This window comes from Lissotriton vulgaris, chromosome 9 (genome assembly GCF_964263255.1).
Source record: "Lissotriton vulgaris chromosome 9, aLisVul1.2, whole genome shotgun sequence".
NCBI lineage: Eukaryota > Metazoa > Chordata > Amphibia > Caudata > Salamandridae > Lissotriton > Lissotriton vulgaris.
In genome coordinates, this window is record NC_141697.1 from 253127888 (window position 1) to 253149372 (window position 21485).

The 21485-nt window shown below is 45.7% G+C and overlaps 1 protein-coding gene across 1 annotated transcript in view; it reads left to right on the top strand.

The window, feature by feature from the left end:
- The window catches only part of LOC147689948 (acetyl-coenzyme A synthetase 2-like, mitochondrial), a 230693-nt gene that overhangs the window by 72672 nt on the left and 136536 nt on the right, over positions 1-21485 (top strand). The window contains exons 3-5 of the mRNA XM_086937480.1: positions 8228-8427; positions 10024-10199; positions 12985-13137. Of these exons, the coding sequence (XP_086793606.1) occupies positions 8228-8427; positions 10024-10199; positions 12985-13137 (529 nt within the window). The remainder of the gene's footprint in view (positions 1-8227; positions 8428-10023; positions 10200-12984; positions 13138-21485) is intronic.

The window sequence follows — 21485 nt, forward strand, 5'->3', positions numbered from 1 at the left end:
GGCTTTTTTAGGTGCGGAGGAAGACAAGATTTGGGAAATCCCTGCACTTGACTTAACCCCAATAACTCGCTGGACCGAGGATATCCTAAGCCTGAATGCTATGTGCCTTGAATATGGGTTAAGGGCCCTGAATGGTCGTACTAAGTCAGACAGAGTATCAGCCATGACTTTGATAATGGAAGATCTAAGAGTCGTATCGACTATGTTATATGCAGTATGACCCTATGGTCATCCATTATTGATATGGAGGTTAAGGAAAGGCTCGAGAGTGACCACAATCCTCTTTGCGTTCTCCATAAATGGTGGCTGTCTGATGTAATTGCCCCTAGTGCTTCTATTGACCCCTTACCCCCGTTGATTGTACCTACAAATGATTTACGCAGGCTGAGGTGGACTAGTGTTAAAACTGATCAGCTGGTTCTGGAAAAAATAAGCATGGCAACTGATAAGGCTATCGTGGCCCTTGAGGGTGAAACTGGGCTTCTTCCTAGTAAAAATACTGTCACCAAGGTCCATGAAGTTCTCTTTAATGAAATTAAAGGCCATTTTCTGAAACCGGCAAATAAAAAGATGCATGCCCACAGACCAGCACGATGGTACAATCATGAATGTAGGCTGGCAAGAACCTCCTTGGGTGATGCTATTAAAAACAAGAATTTAGAGGCAATTAGATCTGCCAGGAAGCATTACAAACAGTGTATAGCAACAGCGAAAAAAGATTGGGATGAGGCACACTGGAACAATCTAAAAAATGCAAGTGATCGTAAGGACTCCAGGTTATTTTGGCATATAGTCAAATGGGGACACGACAGGATAGAAGAAGCAAGCACTAATAATGTCCCCCAGGATGCTTGGGTTAAGTTTTTTAGCGAACAGTATGCTTCTAGAGATCAGGCAGTGGATAGAAGGTGCATGCACTGTTTACCAACTGAGGATGACATCTACACTAAGAATGAAATAGTCACTGCCTTAAAAACTGTTCGAAGTGGGCGGGCTCCTGGTATTGACGGGGTGCCGGCAGATGTTTTCCTGAATGACACTGATAGATGGTGCAAATATATTCATCTGTTGATAAATTTGATTACCAGGGGGGCTGATATTCCAGTGACCTGGAGGGGTGCTGGAATCATCCCTATATACAAGAAAGGAGATCGGGCACAGCCCGGTAACTATCGCCCCATTAGTTTAATAGACACCATCCAGAAAATAGTGGGGCGAGTAATTGTTAATAGGTTGCTCGATTGGGTTGATGAACACAACATTTTATCCCCCTTTCAGGCCGGATTTCCCAGGGCAACCAGCACTGTGGATCAAGTCTTCCGTTTCCAACTAATACAGTGGAAGACCGTGGTGCTAGGCGGAGGCAGCCTGTATGCAGCATTTGTTGATTTGCGGGCTGCCTTCGACCTGGTACCGAGGGCGAAACTCTGGGAAGTGCTTGAGACACTAGGGGTCCCTGGGGATCTGTTGATTTTAATTATGCGACTGCACGAGGGCAACTATGCCAAAATACGATGGGGAGGATATGGGAACGACACTGCCGAATTTCCTGTTGAGCGCGGGGTTCGGCAGGGATGTTCAATGGCCCCTACCTTGTTTACCCTCTTTATTAATGGTGTTGTTTCCCGCATGCAATCTCGGGCTGTGGATGCCCCTTCTCTCGCTGGGGAGAAAGTCCCCATTTTAATGTTCGCCGATGACACTTTAATTTTATCAAAAACCCCCAGTGGTTTACAAAAAGCATTGGCAATATTTGATGGGTTCTGTACCGACCACGGACTTGAGGTGAATGCGTCCAAGACAAAACTCATGGCTTTTAACCCACATAGAAATTTTAAATCGAATATTACCATGAGTGGCCGCATTCTTGAAGTTGTAAAATCCTTCACCTATTTGGGGATCCTGATCTCCAATGACAATAAGTGGCAGCAACACCTTAATATTGCTACATTAAGGCACAAGCAGCTATCCGGCACTATAATTAAGGAGCATAGGAAGTGAATGACAAAACCTATTAAACCACCCCTGATAATATATGAGGCAAAAGCAATTGGGTCTGCTTTGTATGGTGCGGAGTTATGGGGGTACGAAAACCTCCACGAACTCCAACTATCTGAAAATAAATTTCTGAGGTCGTTGACGGGTACCCCACAGAGCAGTCCATTATTGCCCCTGCGTTACGAGTTAGGTAGAAGAGAACTTACGGAAAAGGCCAAACTGCGCCCGATATTATTCTGGCGTAGACTTTGGACTACACCAGAGCTCTCTCATTACGCGGAAGGGTTCTCTGATGTCATCAAAGCTGACCATTACAATAAAATCAGATGGTTTAAAACACTAAAGATTGCACTGTTTAATTTAGGACTAATACCAACAGCGGGACTATGACCACTGGCTACCTAGAAGCTAAAATGTTCCCCATTTATGAAAAGTATTGGGACTACATAATGAACCCCCTGGACAGGAAATTGTTATTTCAAATGAGGGTAGGTTCGCTCCCCCTCCGTAACTTAACAGCTAAATGGAAATCAGGGGGGGTAGTACTATGTCCAGCCTGTGGGGTAGGAAAAGAAACCCTAGGTCATTTCCTGTTTTGTTGCCCAGTATATTCTGCCCCAAGGCAAGCCTGGTTGGCTCCTATGTGTAGGAATTTAGGTACAAAAAGTAGTATGGTGGCACTGCGCATAGTAAAATCTACTACTGAAGAATGGATCAATATTGCAATTGCAAAGTACCTGGGATGGGCGTGGGTTTTAAGGCAGAGACTGTTGGTAAGTTAAATACTGCCATCAAGTCGATCAGAGACTGCTAGACATTAGTCTATTCTCTGTAACTGCTTAGTAAATAGCCAGAGATGCTAAACTAATGTTTATTCTCTGTAAATCTTTTAGCTGACCAGAGACTGCTAGACTTTTGTCTATTCTCTGTTTATGCAATGTGTCATTGGCTTGAACGTTGAATTTTTAATGTAATGAATTCTCTTTTAATGTAATGATTTTCTGGGGATATTTACATTGTTATTATGAATATCACCCCTCTGGTCTCTTTTTTCCGACGGTAATGATCTTTGCACCTGTACATATGATGTGTCATTGTTTTTAATTTTTTTAAAATGTGCATTGTTTTTAAATCGTTAAAATGTGCATGTGCTTGTTTGATGGAGTATGTAAATTTAATTGGTTTTTTAATTATATGTTTGTTTGTCTTGCTTTTATGAGTAATACTCGAATAAAGCACCTTTTGAATTGAATTGAATTGAATTGACATCTGCTAAGCAAACAGTCAAATCGTTTTCATTCTGCTGTCCACTGTTTACAGAGAACGGCAGAAAGGGGCCTCTCATACAAATCTTCAAGAAGAGCTTTCCTGTGGTTTGTTGAACAGGTTCTCAGAGCACCCGTTTTTAGACCTGGGGAAAAGGGCGGCTCTTACAAGAGAACACGTTTCTTGGGCAATAAAGTAGTAACATCACACATTTTAAGAAATACAAACATCCATCCCCCCCACTCCATCCATCACTCCATCCCCCCATACATCCATCCCCCCACTCCATCCATCCATCCCCCCACTCCATCCATCCATCCCCCCACTCCATCCATCCACCCCCCACTCCATCCATCCATCTCACTCCATCCATCCATCTCACTCCATCCATCCATCCCCCCACTCCATCCATCCATCCCCCACTCCATCCATCCATCCCCCACTCCATCTATCCATCGCCCCCACTCCATCCATTCCACTCATCCATCCATCCATCCCCACTCCATCCATCCATCCCCCCACTCCATCCCCCCCACTCCATCCTCCCCACTCCATCCCCCCCACTCCATCCCCCCACTCCATCCATCCCCCACTCCATCCATCCCCCCCACTCCATCCATCCATCTCCCCACTCCATCCCCCATCCATCCATCCCCCCACTCCATCCCCCCACTCCATCCCCCATCCATCCATCCCCTCCATCCCCCCACTCAATCCATCCCTCAGTCCATCCCCCCACTCCATCCATCCATCCATCCCCCACTCCATCCATCCATCCCCCACTCCATCCATCCATCCCCCACTCCATCCATCCATCCACCCACTCCATCCATCCATCCATCCACCCCCCACTCCATCCATCCCCTCCACTCCATCCATCCCCTCCACTCCATCCATCCCACTCCATCCATCCATTCCCCCACTCCATCCATCCATCCATTCCCCCACTCCATCCATCCATCCATCCATCCATCCCCCCACTCCATCCATCCATCCATCCATCCATCCCCCCACTCCATCCCTCCCCCACTCCATCCATCCATCCATCCCACTCCATCCATCCATCCCTCCCACTCCATCCCTCCCACTCCATCCATCCCACTCCATCTATCCATCCATCCATCCCACTCCATCCATCCATCCCACTTCATCCATCCATCCCACTCCATCCATCCATCCCACTCCATCCATCCCACTCCATCCATCCATCCATTCCCCCCACTCCACCACTCAACGCCACAGCACCACTCAACGCCACAGAATCACTCAGCACCCCTCAACTCCACAGCACCCCTCAACTCCACAGCACCCCTCAACTCCACAGCACCACTGAACGCCACAGCACCACTGAACGCCACAGCACCACTGAACGCCACAGCACCACTGAACGCCAGAGCACCACTCGACGCCACAGCACCACTCGACGCCACAGCACCACTCGACGCCACAGCACCACTCAACGCCACAGCACCACTCAACGCCACAGCACCACTCAACGCCACAGCACCACTCAACGCCACAGCACCACTCAACGCCACAGCATCACTCAACGCCACAGCATCACTCAACGCCACAGCATCACTCAACGCCACTGAATGCCACAGCATCACTCAGCACCACTGAATGCCACAGCATCCCTCAGCACCACTGAATGCCACAGCATCACTCTGTGCAACCATCCAAAAACAACTGGTTCTAATATGTTCTCTCAATATTTCAAGCTTTATTACAAATGTCACAAAAAGATGTTAATATTTCACTTCTGTTCTTGGATTTTCATCACAATAAAATACACTGAACATAATCTTCCGCAAAAGTTATTTACAAAAGTTTAAGCTATTGCCATTCTAAATTACAATAACTTTTATTTAAGTATTAATTATAAAAAAAATAGAAGCCATTGTTATTTGTAATATGAATACATCTAAGTCATGTAAATACAACACATATTGCATTACAAATGCTATAGGTGTCACGTTTGCGAAAGTTATAACTATTGGCATTGTAAATGACAAAGCTATTAATATCGCTACTTTCAAAACCAACACATAAATAAAATATTTGTCATTTACAATACCAATAGCTCAAACTTTCCTAATGCGAGACCTATTGCATTGCAAATGCTTGTTAATCTATTTTACGGATCCTAGGTTAGAATTAAGTGCCTCTCTGATTTTAGGGTGTAGGCGCCGCTCACTAAACAACTAAAGTTTTTGGAGTATGTGGGGATATCCTATGATGAAGCATGACACCTGATAAGTGTGTGAGGACAGCCCGTCAAACTTGTGTGTGTGTGTGTATAAGAATAGGCTTGTAATCATAAAATAACTAAATGATGTATGAATGAATGAAAAAACATTTATATAGCGCAATAACTACCCTGAGGCATCCCAGCGCTGAAATCGGACGCGGACAAACAGAGAAGACCCATATTTAAGTGCAGCTGTGGAAGAGCCAGGTTTTTAGGAGTTTACAGAAGGGCAGCAGGTTGGGCTCCATCCACATGTTGGGGGGGGGGGGGAGGAGAACGTTCCATAGTCTGGTGGAGTTATAAGAGAAAGAGCCCCCTCCACTTCTAGCTCTTTATTTTAGAGAGTATGGCAAGAGAGATGGACGCTGAGCGGAGGTTTCTGCTTGGTTGGTATGGAATGATCATAGATCGGCTGATTGCTGGTCCATTCATCCAAAAGGACCTATGCGCGATACACATAGCTTTAAACTTGATTCTCTCCCTGACTGGCAGCCAGTAAAGGCTCCTTAGTGCAGGTTTGCAGATTGCCGGTAGGGGATCTGGAGCAGCAAGTGAGCAGCATAGTTTTGGAGGCTCTGGAGCTTATAGGTAGTGGATTGGGGGGGCTCCTATATAAAGGGCGTTCCCGTAGTCCAGGCGAGATAGTATGAGAGCCTGGACCGTAATTCTTGCCAGAAATGGGAGGAGAGGAAGTATTTTACATAACATCCTCAGCCGGCCATAACAAGTTGTAGAATTGTAAAATAACATAATTTCACTCAGGTGGCTTTTTTGTGTGAGATAGATATAAATGGCAGTAGACCATAGGTGTACGCATACCCATCAACCAACCATGGGACCATCCCTGGATGCTAAGTAGCGTAACTTTTAGGCAACTTTCCAGTCCAAAACTGCTTTGGAAAGTACATTCCAAATCAACACTTTGCTCCGGTTTACGTAACTCTTGGTGACTTTTCACTGTACAAAGTATTGGCAGATCTGGCCCTTAGTGTGTTATAGGGGTCGCTACCACCCTTTATAAAGTTTCTTGGTCAAACACTACGGGCCCATTCACAGAAATAACATACAACAAAACCCTAAACTTACTAATTTTGGTATTCACAGAAGGCATTTAGTAGTCTTAAATTAGGATTTTGTTTTAAATTAGGATTTTGTTTTAAATTAGGATTTTGTCTTAAATTAGGATTTTGCCTTAAATTAGGATTTTGCCTTAAATTAGGATTTTGACTTAAATTAGGATTTTGTCCTAAATTAGGATTTTGTCCTCACGTCTCTTTCATCCACCAACACAATCCTCCCTTGCAGGTTCTTGTAAACCCTGGTCTCTCCATTTGTCATAGTTTTTCTGTCTTTCTCTTCCTCCGTCTTTTCCCTTTTCCTGCCTTTCTCTCTTTTGTTCAAGGTCAGAGTTTGATGATTAAAAAGAAGTCCCAATGTCCAAAAATGAGTGTCGGTGGCCCCACCTGCAATCGCCAGCTCAGATGAAGCTCTAGGTCTTTTAACATGTTATTCCAGGTTCAGCTTTGGTTCATCTGCGAGTTAGTGTGGGTGTAGCTGCACCGCTGAGATTGTGTTGTGTCCACAAGTGTCTATTAGTGGTCTCTCCAAAGGTGCGTCCGCAGCTGTGTTTGTATAAGTGTCAGAGTTTTTAGGTCTCGTCTGGCGTTAGCAGCGTGCAGCGCACAGCGCTACACTCGCCATGCGAGGGCCTTTTGTAATCGATTCATGATGTGCGCGCGTACAGCGGGACAAAAAATGCACATGCATGTGGACAACCCGACGCCATCTCTGTTTACTTTAATTAGCTTACGCGCTATCGCTTCTGATAACGCAGCTTTTGTATCGTAGTTGCCTGACAACGGAGACTCTTCGAGTGGCCGATGCTGTCACTTTACTTGTTATTAAAGCATGACTGGGGGAACATTTTGGTGAAAAAATGAGCGTGTGAACAGTTTTGAGGCTGACCTCCTCCAGGGTTGTCAATCTGTTAACTTTATTTATGCTTCGCTCTCATGCAGCCGCCTTCGTCTTTCACTCTCTCTAGTGCGACCGGCGCTAAATCTTTCTCGAAAACAAACAGCATTTAGTGGTTGACATATACAGATGACTTTGTTGTGCTGCTCACGCTGCACTGCGGTTGTGCCTCGGGTGCACTTCACAAGCTGACACCCGGTCGGTTTGCCTGAAGTTCAGACGTACAGTAGGGACCTCTACCCACTCTTCTGTTGCCTGTCACCCATGACATACCGTACAGAAACGTCTCCGATATGCGTGCTGGTGGGGTGATTAATGGCTATTTTGTCATCATGATACCCGCTCTGTGAAGCTGGGCTTGGAATGTCCCCTAGAAGTTCATAGCAGTAACAGCAAAAACAAGCATTGAAAATGCAATAGGTCTCGCCTTTTATTAAGTTAAAGCCATTTGCTTTGCTAATGGTATTGTATAGCAAAGCAGATGCCTTTACCTTAATTAAAGGCGAGACCTATTGCATTTTTAATGCTTGTTTTCCAGTGTATCAGTGAAGGGGTGTACATCTTTCACTATTGTTGTATTCATGCATCAGTGAAGTTACATTGGCATGTCAGGGTGTATCTGAATGTCAGTGAAGAGGTGCCTGTGTATCAGTTTGTCCGGAGGGTATATCCACTGTCTGTGTGTCAGTCTGGGAAACACCTTCATCTCCCTACAACAAGAACTCTTTCTCTTGACAGAGAGCTGCTGGAGATGACCTGTCGACTGGGAAATACTCTGAAGCGACACGGCATCAGGAAGGGGGACCGAGTCACCATCTACATGCCCTCATGCCCAATGGCAGTGGCCACCATGCTGGCATGTGCCCGCATTGGGGCCATCCACAATGTGGTCTTTGCAGGGTTCAGCGCTGAGGCCTTGGCAGACAGAATCCGGGATGGTAAGTGTACTCTGCCAAAAGCTGACTGGCACCCTGGGTCGAGATACTAATGGTCTGCAAGCCCTCACCCCCCACCCCACACATGATGGTCTTGTACTCCGGTGAGCTAACCTGATCTTTCCCTCTTTGCACAGCTTGCTGAATTAATGATTTGTAATTGTATAAAGTGTTTTGATGCCAGATGCAGATGTGATATTGCTCTAATTATGGCTATGAGAGCAAGATATGGCTTGCCACTAGGGTTCCAATTACGAGTTACACAGTACTGGTGGGTGGCAGCCCTGCTTCGTAAATACCGGTACAGTGTGGTAACATCCTGAAAAGTAACATACAATTACAAGTTTTCTCCCTGGAATGGGAATAGCTGTGCAGATACAGTTTTACTGAGCAGAATTTAGCAGGGTTTTCCCTTTCCCATGGGGATTAACGCTCACATTTGCTCCCATCTGTAAGGAGGCAGCTGGTGCATGGGAGGAGGCGGGGCGAGCGTGTGGGGGATGGTGGGAGAAAGCATTATACGAGCATTATTTGCTGCCTCTGTGTCACAGAACGGGGCTGGGCGGGGTAAAGGGAGCAGTACCAGGATGCATTGCTGCTCATTCCTAATGCAGCTAGATTTTCTGGATAGTAAAATCTGGTCTGCTGTTCCCCCACCCTGTAAATCTAAGTACCAAAACGATGGTTTACACGTGATTGAGCACACAACAGTTCCACACAGAAACTCTTCACTGCTCAATCTGTAATCTGGGCCTAGATCACCAGATTTTAAAGTATTTCAGGAAATTAAGAGGAATGTATTGACTACAAAAGATAATCAGCAATGCTCGGACACACTCTGCTTAACACGAGGGCAGTGTGACCGCCTCTACCTTCTTTGGGTAGAACTTGAAGTGTGACCTGGCTCTCTGCAGGGAGACTCTAAGGCCTGAAAGGGGCCTTCGTGGACATTAACAAACATCCTGTTTGCCAGTACAGGGGTGCTCTACCCTCCTTCCAGCCCTTCTTCTCCAGCCTTCTCTCCAACCTGCTTCTGCTTGAAGGGAACATTCATTTCTGGCTTTAGCTTCTTGGGAGCAAATAAAACTAGAATTAGAAAATTCATAATCTACAGAAAAGCCTCCCTAGTCAACCCTTTCCTTCAGTGTTAAACTAACTGCCCCGGTGGCCAGGCAGGTGTCCCTGTACTTGTGGCGTATAATAGTGAATGGCAAAATACAATTGGTCTTTTATCTGGGGAATGTGTGCTATGACTAAAGGTGGTCATACATCATATCCGTACTGCTGTCAGTGACCCCTGGTGTGCTTTAAGACTTCATTGCCCCTCCCTTCTGTAGGGCTCGTCTGCACCCTGCACTGGAAGACAGGGAGGTTGTCTATGGGCGAAAGTGGGTAATGGAGAGAGCCATGGTTGGTGAAGGAAGAGCTCTAGATTGAGTAGGGCTTTAGGATAATGTGGCATGCAGAGGGGACATTAGAGGAAGATATTGATCAATCGGTGAGAAACTTCAATCTAGAGGAATGCAGTCTGGAATAAGTAAAGCAACAGGACCATGGCTAAAGAACGTTGTAAAAATGTGCACCTCTGTCTCCCGACAGCTGAGTCTCAGCTGGTGGTCACCGTGAATCAGGGCCTGCGAGGTGGGAAGATCACAGAACTTAAGAAGACTGTGGATGAGGCAGTGAAGAACTGCCCGTCGGTGAAGCGGGTGCTGGTGGCCATGCGGACGGATCTTAAGGTGCCCATGTCAAAGCTGGACCTTTCCCTGGAAGAGGTAAGGCTCCCATAGGCAAATGCTATGGATTGAGATCAGGGATTGGGATGAGGCATACGACTCTGTGAGTCAGACCGCAATAAGCTGGGAATTATACTATCTTGTGGAAAGTGTCTTACCCTCACACCACCAAAGGCAGGGGATTCTACTACATTCAGAACTAGAGTGACAACCTTTGTATGGTCACTTGCATGCACAGAGTCATCAGAAGACATTTATATGGGAGGGATAATGATTCGTAGAGTGCGTTTTTGGGATTTGCCTCCCATCTAAATTAGCTCTACAGTCTCTTTAAAAATGTATGTCTGACAGACATTGTATTTGAGTGTTATTAGTGTGTTATACTCATTATTAATTAAAGTCCCTTTGTCGCCTCATGGAATTAATCTTGCCTGCTTTCTATCACCACCACTGGAAAGGCCAGTGTACTACTGGAGGAACTTGCTTAACCAATTGGAATTGGAATAGTAACTCAGGCCCTGGGACACCAATGGTAGATGACTGTATAAACCATGGATACTGCCCACTAATCATCTCTTCCTTTTTTCACTCATCTTCAAACATTGAGAGAGCTTAGAAAATAGTATTGTACAGAGTGAAATAAAAAAAATACCCTGACAGGATCCCCAAGCAAGAAGATGGGCAATTCTCTGATACACATCTACCCCTCCTACCCACTAGATGTGGACCAATGAGCAGTCTATAGTGAGGGCATTAGGAAACTTGAACTCTTATCCTGCCTTTACCCACTTATCAGGATAAACTGTTAATAGGCACCGTATTGATAACTCTGGGGTGTGTACCCAACATGGTGGCAATTTCCTGTGGAAGGCAGTGCCCCAACCTCACCACCAGAACTACTCCAATCCCAGTCTGGTGATCTGGGAAAATTGGACACTGAGGAAACCAGGATGATCACTTTTTGAACATCAAAAAGGGACTTCTGCTCCTGTTTTTTGCAACGCTCCAAAGTATTTATGCTCAGTCTAAACCGTGGTAGTAAATGGGAGACAACAAAACGGGAAAGAAAGCCACCTCATATTGGATATAACTGTGGAGACTGCAATAGAGTTTTACTCAGGAACATCTTGTATAATGGGAATGTTTTGTGCCTTGAAACAAGCAGTCCTACATGGGAGACTTGGGTCTACTACTTACCAAATTACTTGGTCTTGGGTAAACACTGTTCTCCCAAAACTTCTGTCCTGGTTTATACTAGTTTGTGAGAACATCGAACCAGGCTCAGTAAAAGATGAGCACCAAGACCATGCCCCCAGGAGAAGCCTCATTGCAGGTTTTTTTCTTACATTAATTCAACCTTAGAGTACCAACATGAAAATGGTTGACAGTTCACGACTACCTAGTCCACCATTGGCCCTAGTTATTAAACACCATAACACATTGTTTAACTAAAGTTCTGTCTTTGCTCTTACATTAAGTCTAAAATAAAGTTGTGCAGAAATGTCAAACTTCAAGCAGTAAAATTGGTCAAATGCATTAATCATTTGAAGAAGAGGATCCAGGACTGGACTGGTCATTTGAACTGGGTTACTGTAACGTTTTAGGGCAAACCCTTCCCGTTTAAATCTCTTCCCAAGCTGGACAAGGGACTTCATTATATTTGTTTACAGTTCTCCTTATAAGCACGTTAAAGGTCAACATGCTCCTAAAGATGTGAAGTGCAGGAGCCCTTCAGTGCTGCAGCTCCTTCCTATACATCAATGCTGCCCCCTCACAAACATATCTGTACAGCTCTAGCAGGCTGCACTGAGCACCACAGTGTGAGGGTGGTACTGCCCCCAGAGCATCTTATTCAAGGAGCTGTAGTGCTCTTGGAGCAATATAGACTGTGAGTGTAGGTTTTCTTGTAGTGTACCTCCTAGGTTATCTACGTTTAGTTTCTTCTCTGCACAGGTTGACTACATTTGGGGTCTGCCTAAGGAATTTGGCCCTGGGTGACAGGTCTCATGGCTGGAAGTAATCTGGTTGGTGTCAACACATCCTTCCTTTCATATGTTTAAGTTTACCGATCCTATTTTAACCATATCATTTATACCCTCGTTTAGGTTTAATATTTGCTCTAGTGTCCTACTGAATCTTTAATATTCCAGGTCCGATTTCTTTCTTGAGGTTACTTCTCCTTGATCCTCCTTATCAAACATATGTCAGGTGATTACCTCTCAGTGATGCATATCCCTAGAGGTCACCATCCTTTTCAGCCAATATCTTTCCTTAGAGTATCCTCATTGAGGCTTCATAGCAGATTCTCTCCAGTCAGTATCCCTCTCTGATGTACTCAGTAAACCTTTTTTAAAGATACCTTCATTGATCCTCCCTGGCAAAGTCAGTCCTGTATTGAACCTTCACTGTAGACATCTCTCGAGCGATTGCCCATCCGTCCGCTATCACCGCTGTCACCTACCTGGACGTTACCCTCATTGATGCGGTACATTAGAGATTCTTTGGGGGTTACTCTCATCGATCCTCCTTGGAAGACATCTCTCTGAAGGTAACCCTCATTTGTCTACCAAATTAAACATCTCTCTGTGTTAACCCTCATTTATCCTCCTTGCCAGACACCTCTCCTAAGTTTATAGCCCATTGACCTTCCCTGTCACACATCCCCCAGGCAAGCCTCCCCTAGATGCAGTTCAATGAAGTCTGGAAGCTATTAACCTCATGGAGTTGGCTGGTAGGATTTCTGGCTATTCTCCCCTAAGTTGTTTTGTTCCTTCTTTGATAGTTTTCATGAACTGTTCTTCCCTTTCTCCAATCTCAATGGCAGGAAATGATGAAGGAGGATATAACATGTGCTCCGGTTGCCATGGACAGCGAGGACGTGCTGTTCCTGCTGTACACATCGGGGAGCACTGGGAAGCCGAAGGGTCTGGTGCACACTCAGGCTGGGTACCTGCTGCACACAGCGCTGACCCATAAGGTAAGGTCAGCAGACCAGGGCACTCCTATTTGCACCAGTGGAGGGCATCCCATCGCACCCACACAAGGTGCCCTCACATCAACATACACGTACACACCAAAAACGCAAATCTCTATATCCACAGAGGTAATCCCTATCTCACCTGGCACCTACATAAAGTACACCATATCTTCACACTGACATATTGCACAGACTTCATCCACAGCTACACATCACCATTATCTTTCCACACCCATACATCCATATTTCCACATGGACAAATGGAGTCCCAATATGATCATATGCACCCACACCAAAACATACCACCAGAAGCCCCCATGACTACCTACACCCACACAGTTCACTCGTGTACAACCACATGCATCCACACTGGGCACCACAATGCAGCTGCTTTCACATATGAAGATCAAACACTCTTACCAAATACACGGGCACAGAGCACCCACGTTCCTCCGCAATAGGCCCCTCATACCTCTGCACCCACACAGGGTACAGATACCAATGCAGGTCACATCCCTTATCATGATGCCCTCCCAGTACCTGCCCTGCTGCACAGGACACCATATCGCGCTACACATACACATCATACACACACTGTCATGCCCACACATGATTTACTCATACTACTGACTGCACCAATAGAGTGCACCTATTCAACACACACGCTCACAATGGACAGTGCAATTAGAATGAGCTATACTGACACATATGACTCCACCCATGCAGCAAGCTCTCACAGCTTTCCTCTAGCATATTTCATGAAAGCCATACATTGCATCCATGTTACTCCACACTCGCACAGCACATCTCACCAAGTTTCACTCATGCACTTCATTGTATCTCTCTCTCACACACACTCCCTTTATACTCATCCCTCATGCATACATACATACAGACACACTGTGTGCCCTCTTTTCACATGTACCTCCATTCTTGAACTTAAACATTCCTTAACATCAACTTAGAGTTTACTGCAAGTACAAACACCTTGCGCACCATCTCTCCTAAACGAACCAATGCACCAACTGTCACCCCACTCAATCACATACGCCCTCATAGGACACACCACACCACTCCATGTCACGTAATCCAGCTATTCAATTCACCCACAAACCTCTACGCTAGGCTTCGCCAACAAGTATCTCTCCGGCTCCTTGTAAGTAGCTTTCCTGTGTCCACTCCAGCCTAATAAATCAGAAGCTTGTGCTTGGATCAAATAATATATGTATTTTAAAATTGAATAAAGTGTATTTCAGATGAAAATGTGTTTATTTTCAGAACTCTTAAGCTATTAGGCAAAAAATGGTTGAATTTTCAAAATAATATATATATCTGATATTGATTGATAAATCATGTGGGATTGGGAAGACTTATTAATAAAATGTTTACCTTGTTGGCAGGGGCACTGCAGCCATGGCTGTTATGTATTACCCATGGTTTGGCATTCCAAACTGGCTAAGCTCTTTTTAGGTCTCGCCTGGCGTTAGCAGCGCGCATGCACTCACCTCGCCATGCGAGGAGAGTGCATGCGCGCTTTTGGTTTACCACCTTGTCCACTTTTAGGACGGTCCATCTGGACAGGCCGACGCCATCTTGGTTTGCCGTGACTTGGGAGGGTTAGGTTTCTGGCAAATGCTGGCTCGTTATTTGAAATTGAGCGCGCATGCCCACTTTCACTTTGGCTGTTTGCAGAGACAACTCCCTCGTGTCCAGATTTGGTGGTGTTGGTGCACGCTCTCTTCGCGGAAACTTCTGGCTCAGACAGCGCTCTTTCCTCAGGAGAACTTCGCAGGGCTGTCTCTCTCCTTAAACGGTCCCAGGTGGGCAGCGCATTCTCTCGCAGGAGCCTGACTTCTCAGGCCACCCACTCTTAAGATATAATACCTACCATTATTGATGACATCCGACTCTTACACCTTGTAGCCCTCATTGTCTTATGTAACATTTCCTATACATTGACTTACACATTTATATGAGTCATTGTCTCAATATAATTTGTGAGTGATTTAACGCGCTCTGACACCCTGCCCTACATACTTGGCATGACAAGCACTATGTATGGGTTCCAGATTAGCATGCTACTCACCGAAAGAAACCATTACAACCCCCCATCAGGGATAGCAAGCGCTATATAAATTCAAACCTTTTTTCCCTTCTCTATCCCTCCACTATCTTTCTCAATCCAAATAATCTAGCTGACATATCCACCACTCAAATTACTTTCATATTTTCACTATACGAATTCACCACTAACTCTTTATGGGTTCCGAAGTATCATGCTACTCACCGAAAAAGCAGTTTAACAACCCATTAGGGGTAGCAAGCGCTATATAAAGCAAACCTTTTTCCCTTCGCTATCCCTTTACTATCCTTCTCAATCTAAAGAACTGACTAACATATCCACCACTCAAATTACTTTAATATTTTACACTATACTAGTTCACCACTAATCCTTTATGGGTTCCGGAGTAGCGTGCTACTCACCGAATAAGCACTTTGACAGGGGTAGTAAGCTCTATAAAATGCAAATACAATACAATAAAAGAAATGAAATACCCATGAGAGAGGGTCTAGGTAAAGGTGAAGGGCACCATTGGCGGATAGGCAGTACCAGGCATCGGGATTTTCCCAGGAGGCTGGAAGGGTAGGAGGCTGTTTTTAGGTTTTGCCTCGCGAAAAGATGCGCTCTGCGCATCTTTTTTGCGCAGGCAAAAACCTCTTGAGATCTATACGGGAGACAGGAACGGCCTCCGTCTTTCATTGGCTAGCACCATAAATGGAGGCTAGCCATTGGAAGACGGGCCTGTCCGTCAATGCCGGACCAGATTCGAGGGCGTTCCCGAGAATTTTTGGCTTTTGGCTACGTCACGCGACGTCAGCCAAAAGCCGGGAACGCCCCCGAATCTGTTCCGGCATTGCCGGCACCCGCCTTCCTGCTCCGGTGTCTCCCGCCGTCCGTGTCCTCTCCCGCCCCTCTCCCCCCGTCCCTCTCGTGTTTCCGAGCTCCGACGGCCCTGAAAATCTTGTTCGAAAAGTGCCGTTTGGCGGCCAGCTCAGTCTGCTCCCGGGAGCAAAATCGACTTAGAGGAGTTGAAAACGCAGAAAGCAACCAGTGTTTTTTTCTGGCAGTTTTTTATATAGCATGAACTCGCCTCAAAAACATTAGAAATCTTTGGACGAGCACCGGTTAAATTACACAAGGACGCAATCAGTTTGCCGTTTGTTTTTGGGTAGGGGGAGTTAAAGAGATTTGCCCAGAATAACAGGGTGGCGAGCCGACGCCGAGACTACAACCCGGTTCCAAAGCCCACCTTGCATGATTACAATAGCCACGGGCTTGCCGACGTGTGAGAAATGTCGCGCTCTTTGTAGCCTGTTATTACTACGTGTGAGGATACGGCAAAAATGTTCCATTTCTGTTTAAAACAATACAACACGTTTATTGAGAGGAGCAGTACCTTAAATTCACACGAACATTCCACACATGCCAAAACAGGCCACACCGAAAACGACCGCATGTGGTAAACTTCAAAGTAATAAAATCTGTTCAAACACACGTCAGATGTTGATAATTAATGAAAATAATGCATACACATCTGACAGAATTTTGTTCAAAAACCGTGCGTCTCAAAAGGGCACCAACCATAAAACAGTGACCGTTCGTTTCCAATGAATTCCAACAAATCCATGACGTTTTAATTTGTATATATAACATGGCCCGTTTGACAGATAAGACTCCTAAATCCGTGTGTTTCCTAGGGACACAAACCTTGCCACCACCTGCAGCACCCACGGGAAGCCCACGGCACACAATCGAAGGGAGAGATGAATAAAAGGTGCACGCCTTTTATTTCCCCGTCGGTAGAGAGCACGTTCAAACAGAGGCACGCATCGATGTTATTAATTATTGGGAAAAATCGCCGATGTATTTTTTCAGTTTCACTGACAGAAATGGAATATTATATATAACTTTACATTTCAAGGAAGTACACATTTCTGAACTCGACACGTCCATATTTCAGAGCCCCACCCCTATAGATATATCTATTTTTGTGGAACACAAATACAGTTTCATATACACCTTTGGTGTCCGGATACACATATTAATGCCTCTCTCAATAATTCTAGAAATATTTGTTCTGTCAAGGAATTGTTTTACTGCCCTCCTGCAAACCCCTGCCTTTAGAAGATTATATGCAAGTACACCTTCGTCTCAAAAAGAGAAATATTTTGATAACATTCCTTTCTTCCGGCTGGAGCGCCACGTTTAATGCACGCTAATCGCCTTGGAAGCTCGTGGGACTGTTAAAAACTTTTTTTGTCTGGGAAATATATCCGCTATTTAAGAGGAAGTGACAGGGAAAGGTTAGTGAACGTTGGCTCCTGGCGAGGCTAGGTTTTGATACCTAAAAATACAAATATCCAGAATTAAAGGAAGACTTGTCGGTCGGGTAGGGTGTTTCCTCAGCAGGGACTCGTGGATAAGGTATGCTGGGTGTTTTCCAGGGGAAAGTGCGCCAAGGAAAACGACAGTCAGGATAACAAAAGCGCGGAGTTGAGCCCCCCCCCCCCCCCCCCCGCATAGCGCCCCACACACGAGGATCTCACGCCTCACTGCTGGATATGTCACCTTTTTATTCTATGAACACTGTTCCTGCCCCAACCCACCCTTCCCGTGTCTTGGGGTTACGTAGGACCCCATCCTCTCCTGTATCTATCCGAGTGTTGCAAACTCCGTGTGTGCAGAGTTGTCTCCAGCCAATGGTGCCAGCTCTGGGGGCAGAGGCAGCGCCCCTACCGACCAGGAAATGCCATGTATAACTTGAAGTGCTTGCTGCCACGTGCGGGTTGGCATGGGTGCACTGCAAACACTGCCGCGAGCAGGGCTGTGGAAGGAACTTTCCACTCACGTCTACGGGGCTCCGTGGGTGTCTTTACAAACAGTGCGCTGTACACAGGTGCCGGAGGGGACCGCCGCAGGGTGTCACTGCACTGTGCAGGGCTGCGCAAACTACTTCACAAACACAGCAGTGTTCGGGGTTCCTTTTACAAACGCCGCACTTTCAGTGCTGCACAGACAACTTGCAGACACTGCATTAGGCTGCAGAGGAGAGAACTTTACAAACACCGCTCTGTGCAGGGAAATGTTAAGAAACTCTGCACAGTCAGTGCTGAAGTAGGTATCTTTACAAACCCTGCCACAGTATGTGTAAACACAACAGCACCGATCTCTTTGGCAAACGGAGCAACTCTGCTACATTACCTTCTTATTACGTCATCTCACGCCTGCTGAAAATATTGTGCAAGCCTTTATAAGGTGATTATAGTCTCCCACATAGAATAAAGCAGAAATTAAGAGTGGGTGTTTATTTACTCCACAGCTGGGGTTCAGTACAGGAAAGCAGGATTCCACCTGCGTATTACCGCACATTCAACACTTTAAAGCTGGCCTCGAATCTGATTTATAATGAACTACTGGCGACGTGTTGGCACAGTTTACAAGCTGCGTAATGGTGTGTTTAATTCCACAGTATAGATTTCAGACACCCCGTCAGGCTATCACATGTAATCACATGGATTTTTATGAAATCATGGGGAGCTCGAAGATGTATTCTGGATGGAAAAACACAGTTCCCTAAAACATGGATTTAGTAGGTTCTTACAGTCACTTCCTATGACTGCCCGTCAACCTTAATGTGGTCCCCACCCTATCCCAGGGGCCAGTCCATCCAGCCAGGGCAGACTGCAAATTGTTGCTGGCTCTTCAGAGCTGTTGCTGCAGCAGAAGACACCAAATATTCCAGCTATGCTGAACTCCGGCACGAAGAGGAGCACGAGGCACATCTGGGGACGCTTAATTCCCACCCAATTCTGCGGTGTGACCTCTGTGGACAGTGCGTAAGCTCTTCCCTCGCACAGAAATAATTTCATTCATTTTCGGGGCTTGTTTTCGTAACCGGAGACATGTCAGGGCCTTCCACCTCCAGAGTGATTTAACAGCTTGTGCGTCAAAAAACCCAACCCGAGAGGACAGCCACGCTAAAATATTATTAATCACGCAGCCTGCACCTCCTCTGGGAGCCCCTGGAAGAGCGGCGGGGATGGGGGTTTCATCTGCCCTCACTTCCAGGTTACTGTCGGTGCCACACATATATACTCCCTTTCCTGAGCGCAAGCACGTCTGCGGGAAAATATCTGCCTCTCTGAACCTGAATGGCAGACGTTTGACATCTGCACACGGTGACCTTCACTGAGCATGGGGCGTTGCGCAAGTGGTACCCAGACTACAGGCACTCGTACGCATCTTTAAATCAAGGGAGGCGAGTGGAAGCCATGCTCTGTAAGTGACGTCCTGGCTCTTGGCATAGTGATAGTCAAATTATCGCCGCCCTAAGCAGCAGTGCCTCCTACTAAGACATCTATACCTTGATCTTCATCCAGGAGTGCGTACCATAAATATCACAACTGGTCAATTGCCACCGAGGTGCCCAGAAACGGGGCCTGGTATGGTGTATAATCAGGGTGAGCAGGCGTCCCGTGTTTGCCGGGGCCGTCCCGTTCAGAGTGCAGAGTGCAGAGTGCAGAGTGCAGAGTGCAGAGTGCAGAGTGCAGAGTGCAGAGTGCAGATTGTGTGGGTGGCTTTGCGTGTGTGGCTCTGTGTGGGTGTAAAATGCAAGAGGTCATGCATTTGCGAGCGATTAAGCTATTGGCATTGTAAATGACAATGCCATTTATTTATGTTTTAAAAAAAACACATAATTAAAAATAATGTCAAGAGCAATGCCAATAGCTCTAACTTTAACAAAGGCAAAACCATTGCATTGTAAATGCTTGTTTTTACTGGGGGCTGGTTTTGTAGCAGTGTAGTAGTTTTGAAAGCATTGCTAAGTTCCTTGTATATCCAGCAGTTTTCAGGCAACAATAAAAGTGTCACAATAACTCTGGTGATTAATGTACCTGCTGGAGAGAGATGGGAGTTTTGTCCAGTGGCAGTTTTGATAAGGTAGTGCAGAGGGTTAATATGCCTGCTGCAAAAATGTGTACTGTGCTATCAAAATACAGTATTTTATGTACGCAGCTCACTGGGTTACTGCTTTTGTTACATAGATTCTTTAGTTATTGTGTAGTTCATAAATGACAATCATAATCCAGCACAGTGAGCTATGAACTGCGCTCAAAGAGCTGCTTTGTATTGGTTAGAAAGTTATGGCTGTTTCCCAGTTTTTCATTAGCCCCTTGTTGTTAAAAAATGCATGTTTGGTGTGAAATAAATTCATATAATTAAAGTCAACCCTAACCACAATGTTATGTTCTGAATCCTGAGTTTGTGCTTCTTCAGACCAAACACACTTAAAAAATGCCTACCAGTATGGGTGACGTGCATCCTACACCTTGTAGTCTCCTTTGCCCAACGTAACATTTTGTAGACACTGATTTACACACATATGTGTGTGTGATGTAAAGTGCTCCGACACAATATATGTTATGTTATGTTAATAAAATGTATACAGCGCACGAATACCCTCACGCGTCTTGGCGTTACTGGTATGAGAAGCACCAAAAACAAATGAAATGCATGTGAGAGAGGGATTAAGAAGAGTTAGGAGAAACTGTTGGTGATAGTGAGGGAATCGTTAAAGAGCCCCAACAAAGATTGTCCTATACTAGTGCACAGTAAAGTCATCATTTACTATACTTTAGAAATACAGCTTAATATCTAATGACAAATGTGTTGTAGAATGCGCCATGCATTTCCAAATTTTCTTGGGGGTGTGAAAACCAATGCTGTAAGCGGTCTGTAATTTGTAACACTCAACAACCTTTGAATACCTGTAAATCAAATTGTGGATGATGGTGAGGTTGCGTACATGGTCAGTTAGTCGGTGTAGGCATGGGTCGGAGTTCTGCAGGCCAACAGCTGTGGTCCAATGCAAAGGTGTTCTTACCAAAGACCAGTACTTCATTTGTGTCAGAGTTGAGTTGGAGGCAGTTGTCTCTCATCCATTTGGCTAGGTTGGTCGTGGCGTTGAAGAAGTTGGTTTTGGCATTGGAGGGGTGCTCGGTGATCGGGAGGATCAGTTGTGTCATCTGCGTAGGGGAATATGCGGAGTCCATGGGATCTGAGGACGTCTGTAATGGGGGTCATGTAGGTGTTGAACAGGGTGGGGCTGAGGGAGCATTCTTGTGGCACACTGCATATGATGTCTTTGGGTGCGGAGGTGAAGGGAGGCAGTGGGATGCTCTGTTTGTGTCCTGTAAAGAAGGAGGTGGTCCACTTGAGGGAGCCTTGGCGTATGCCTGTGTTGTAGAGTCTGTTGATGTGGGAGTTGCTGGAGACTGTGTTGAAA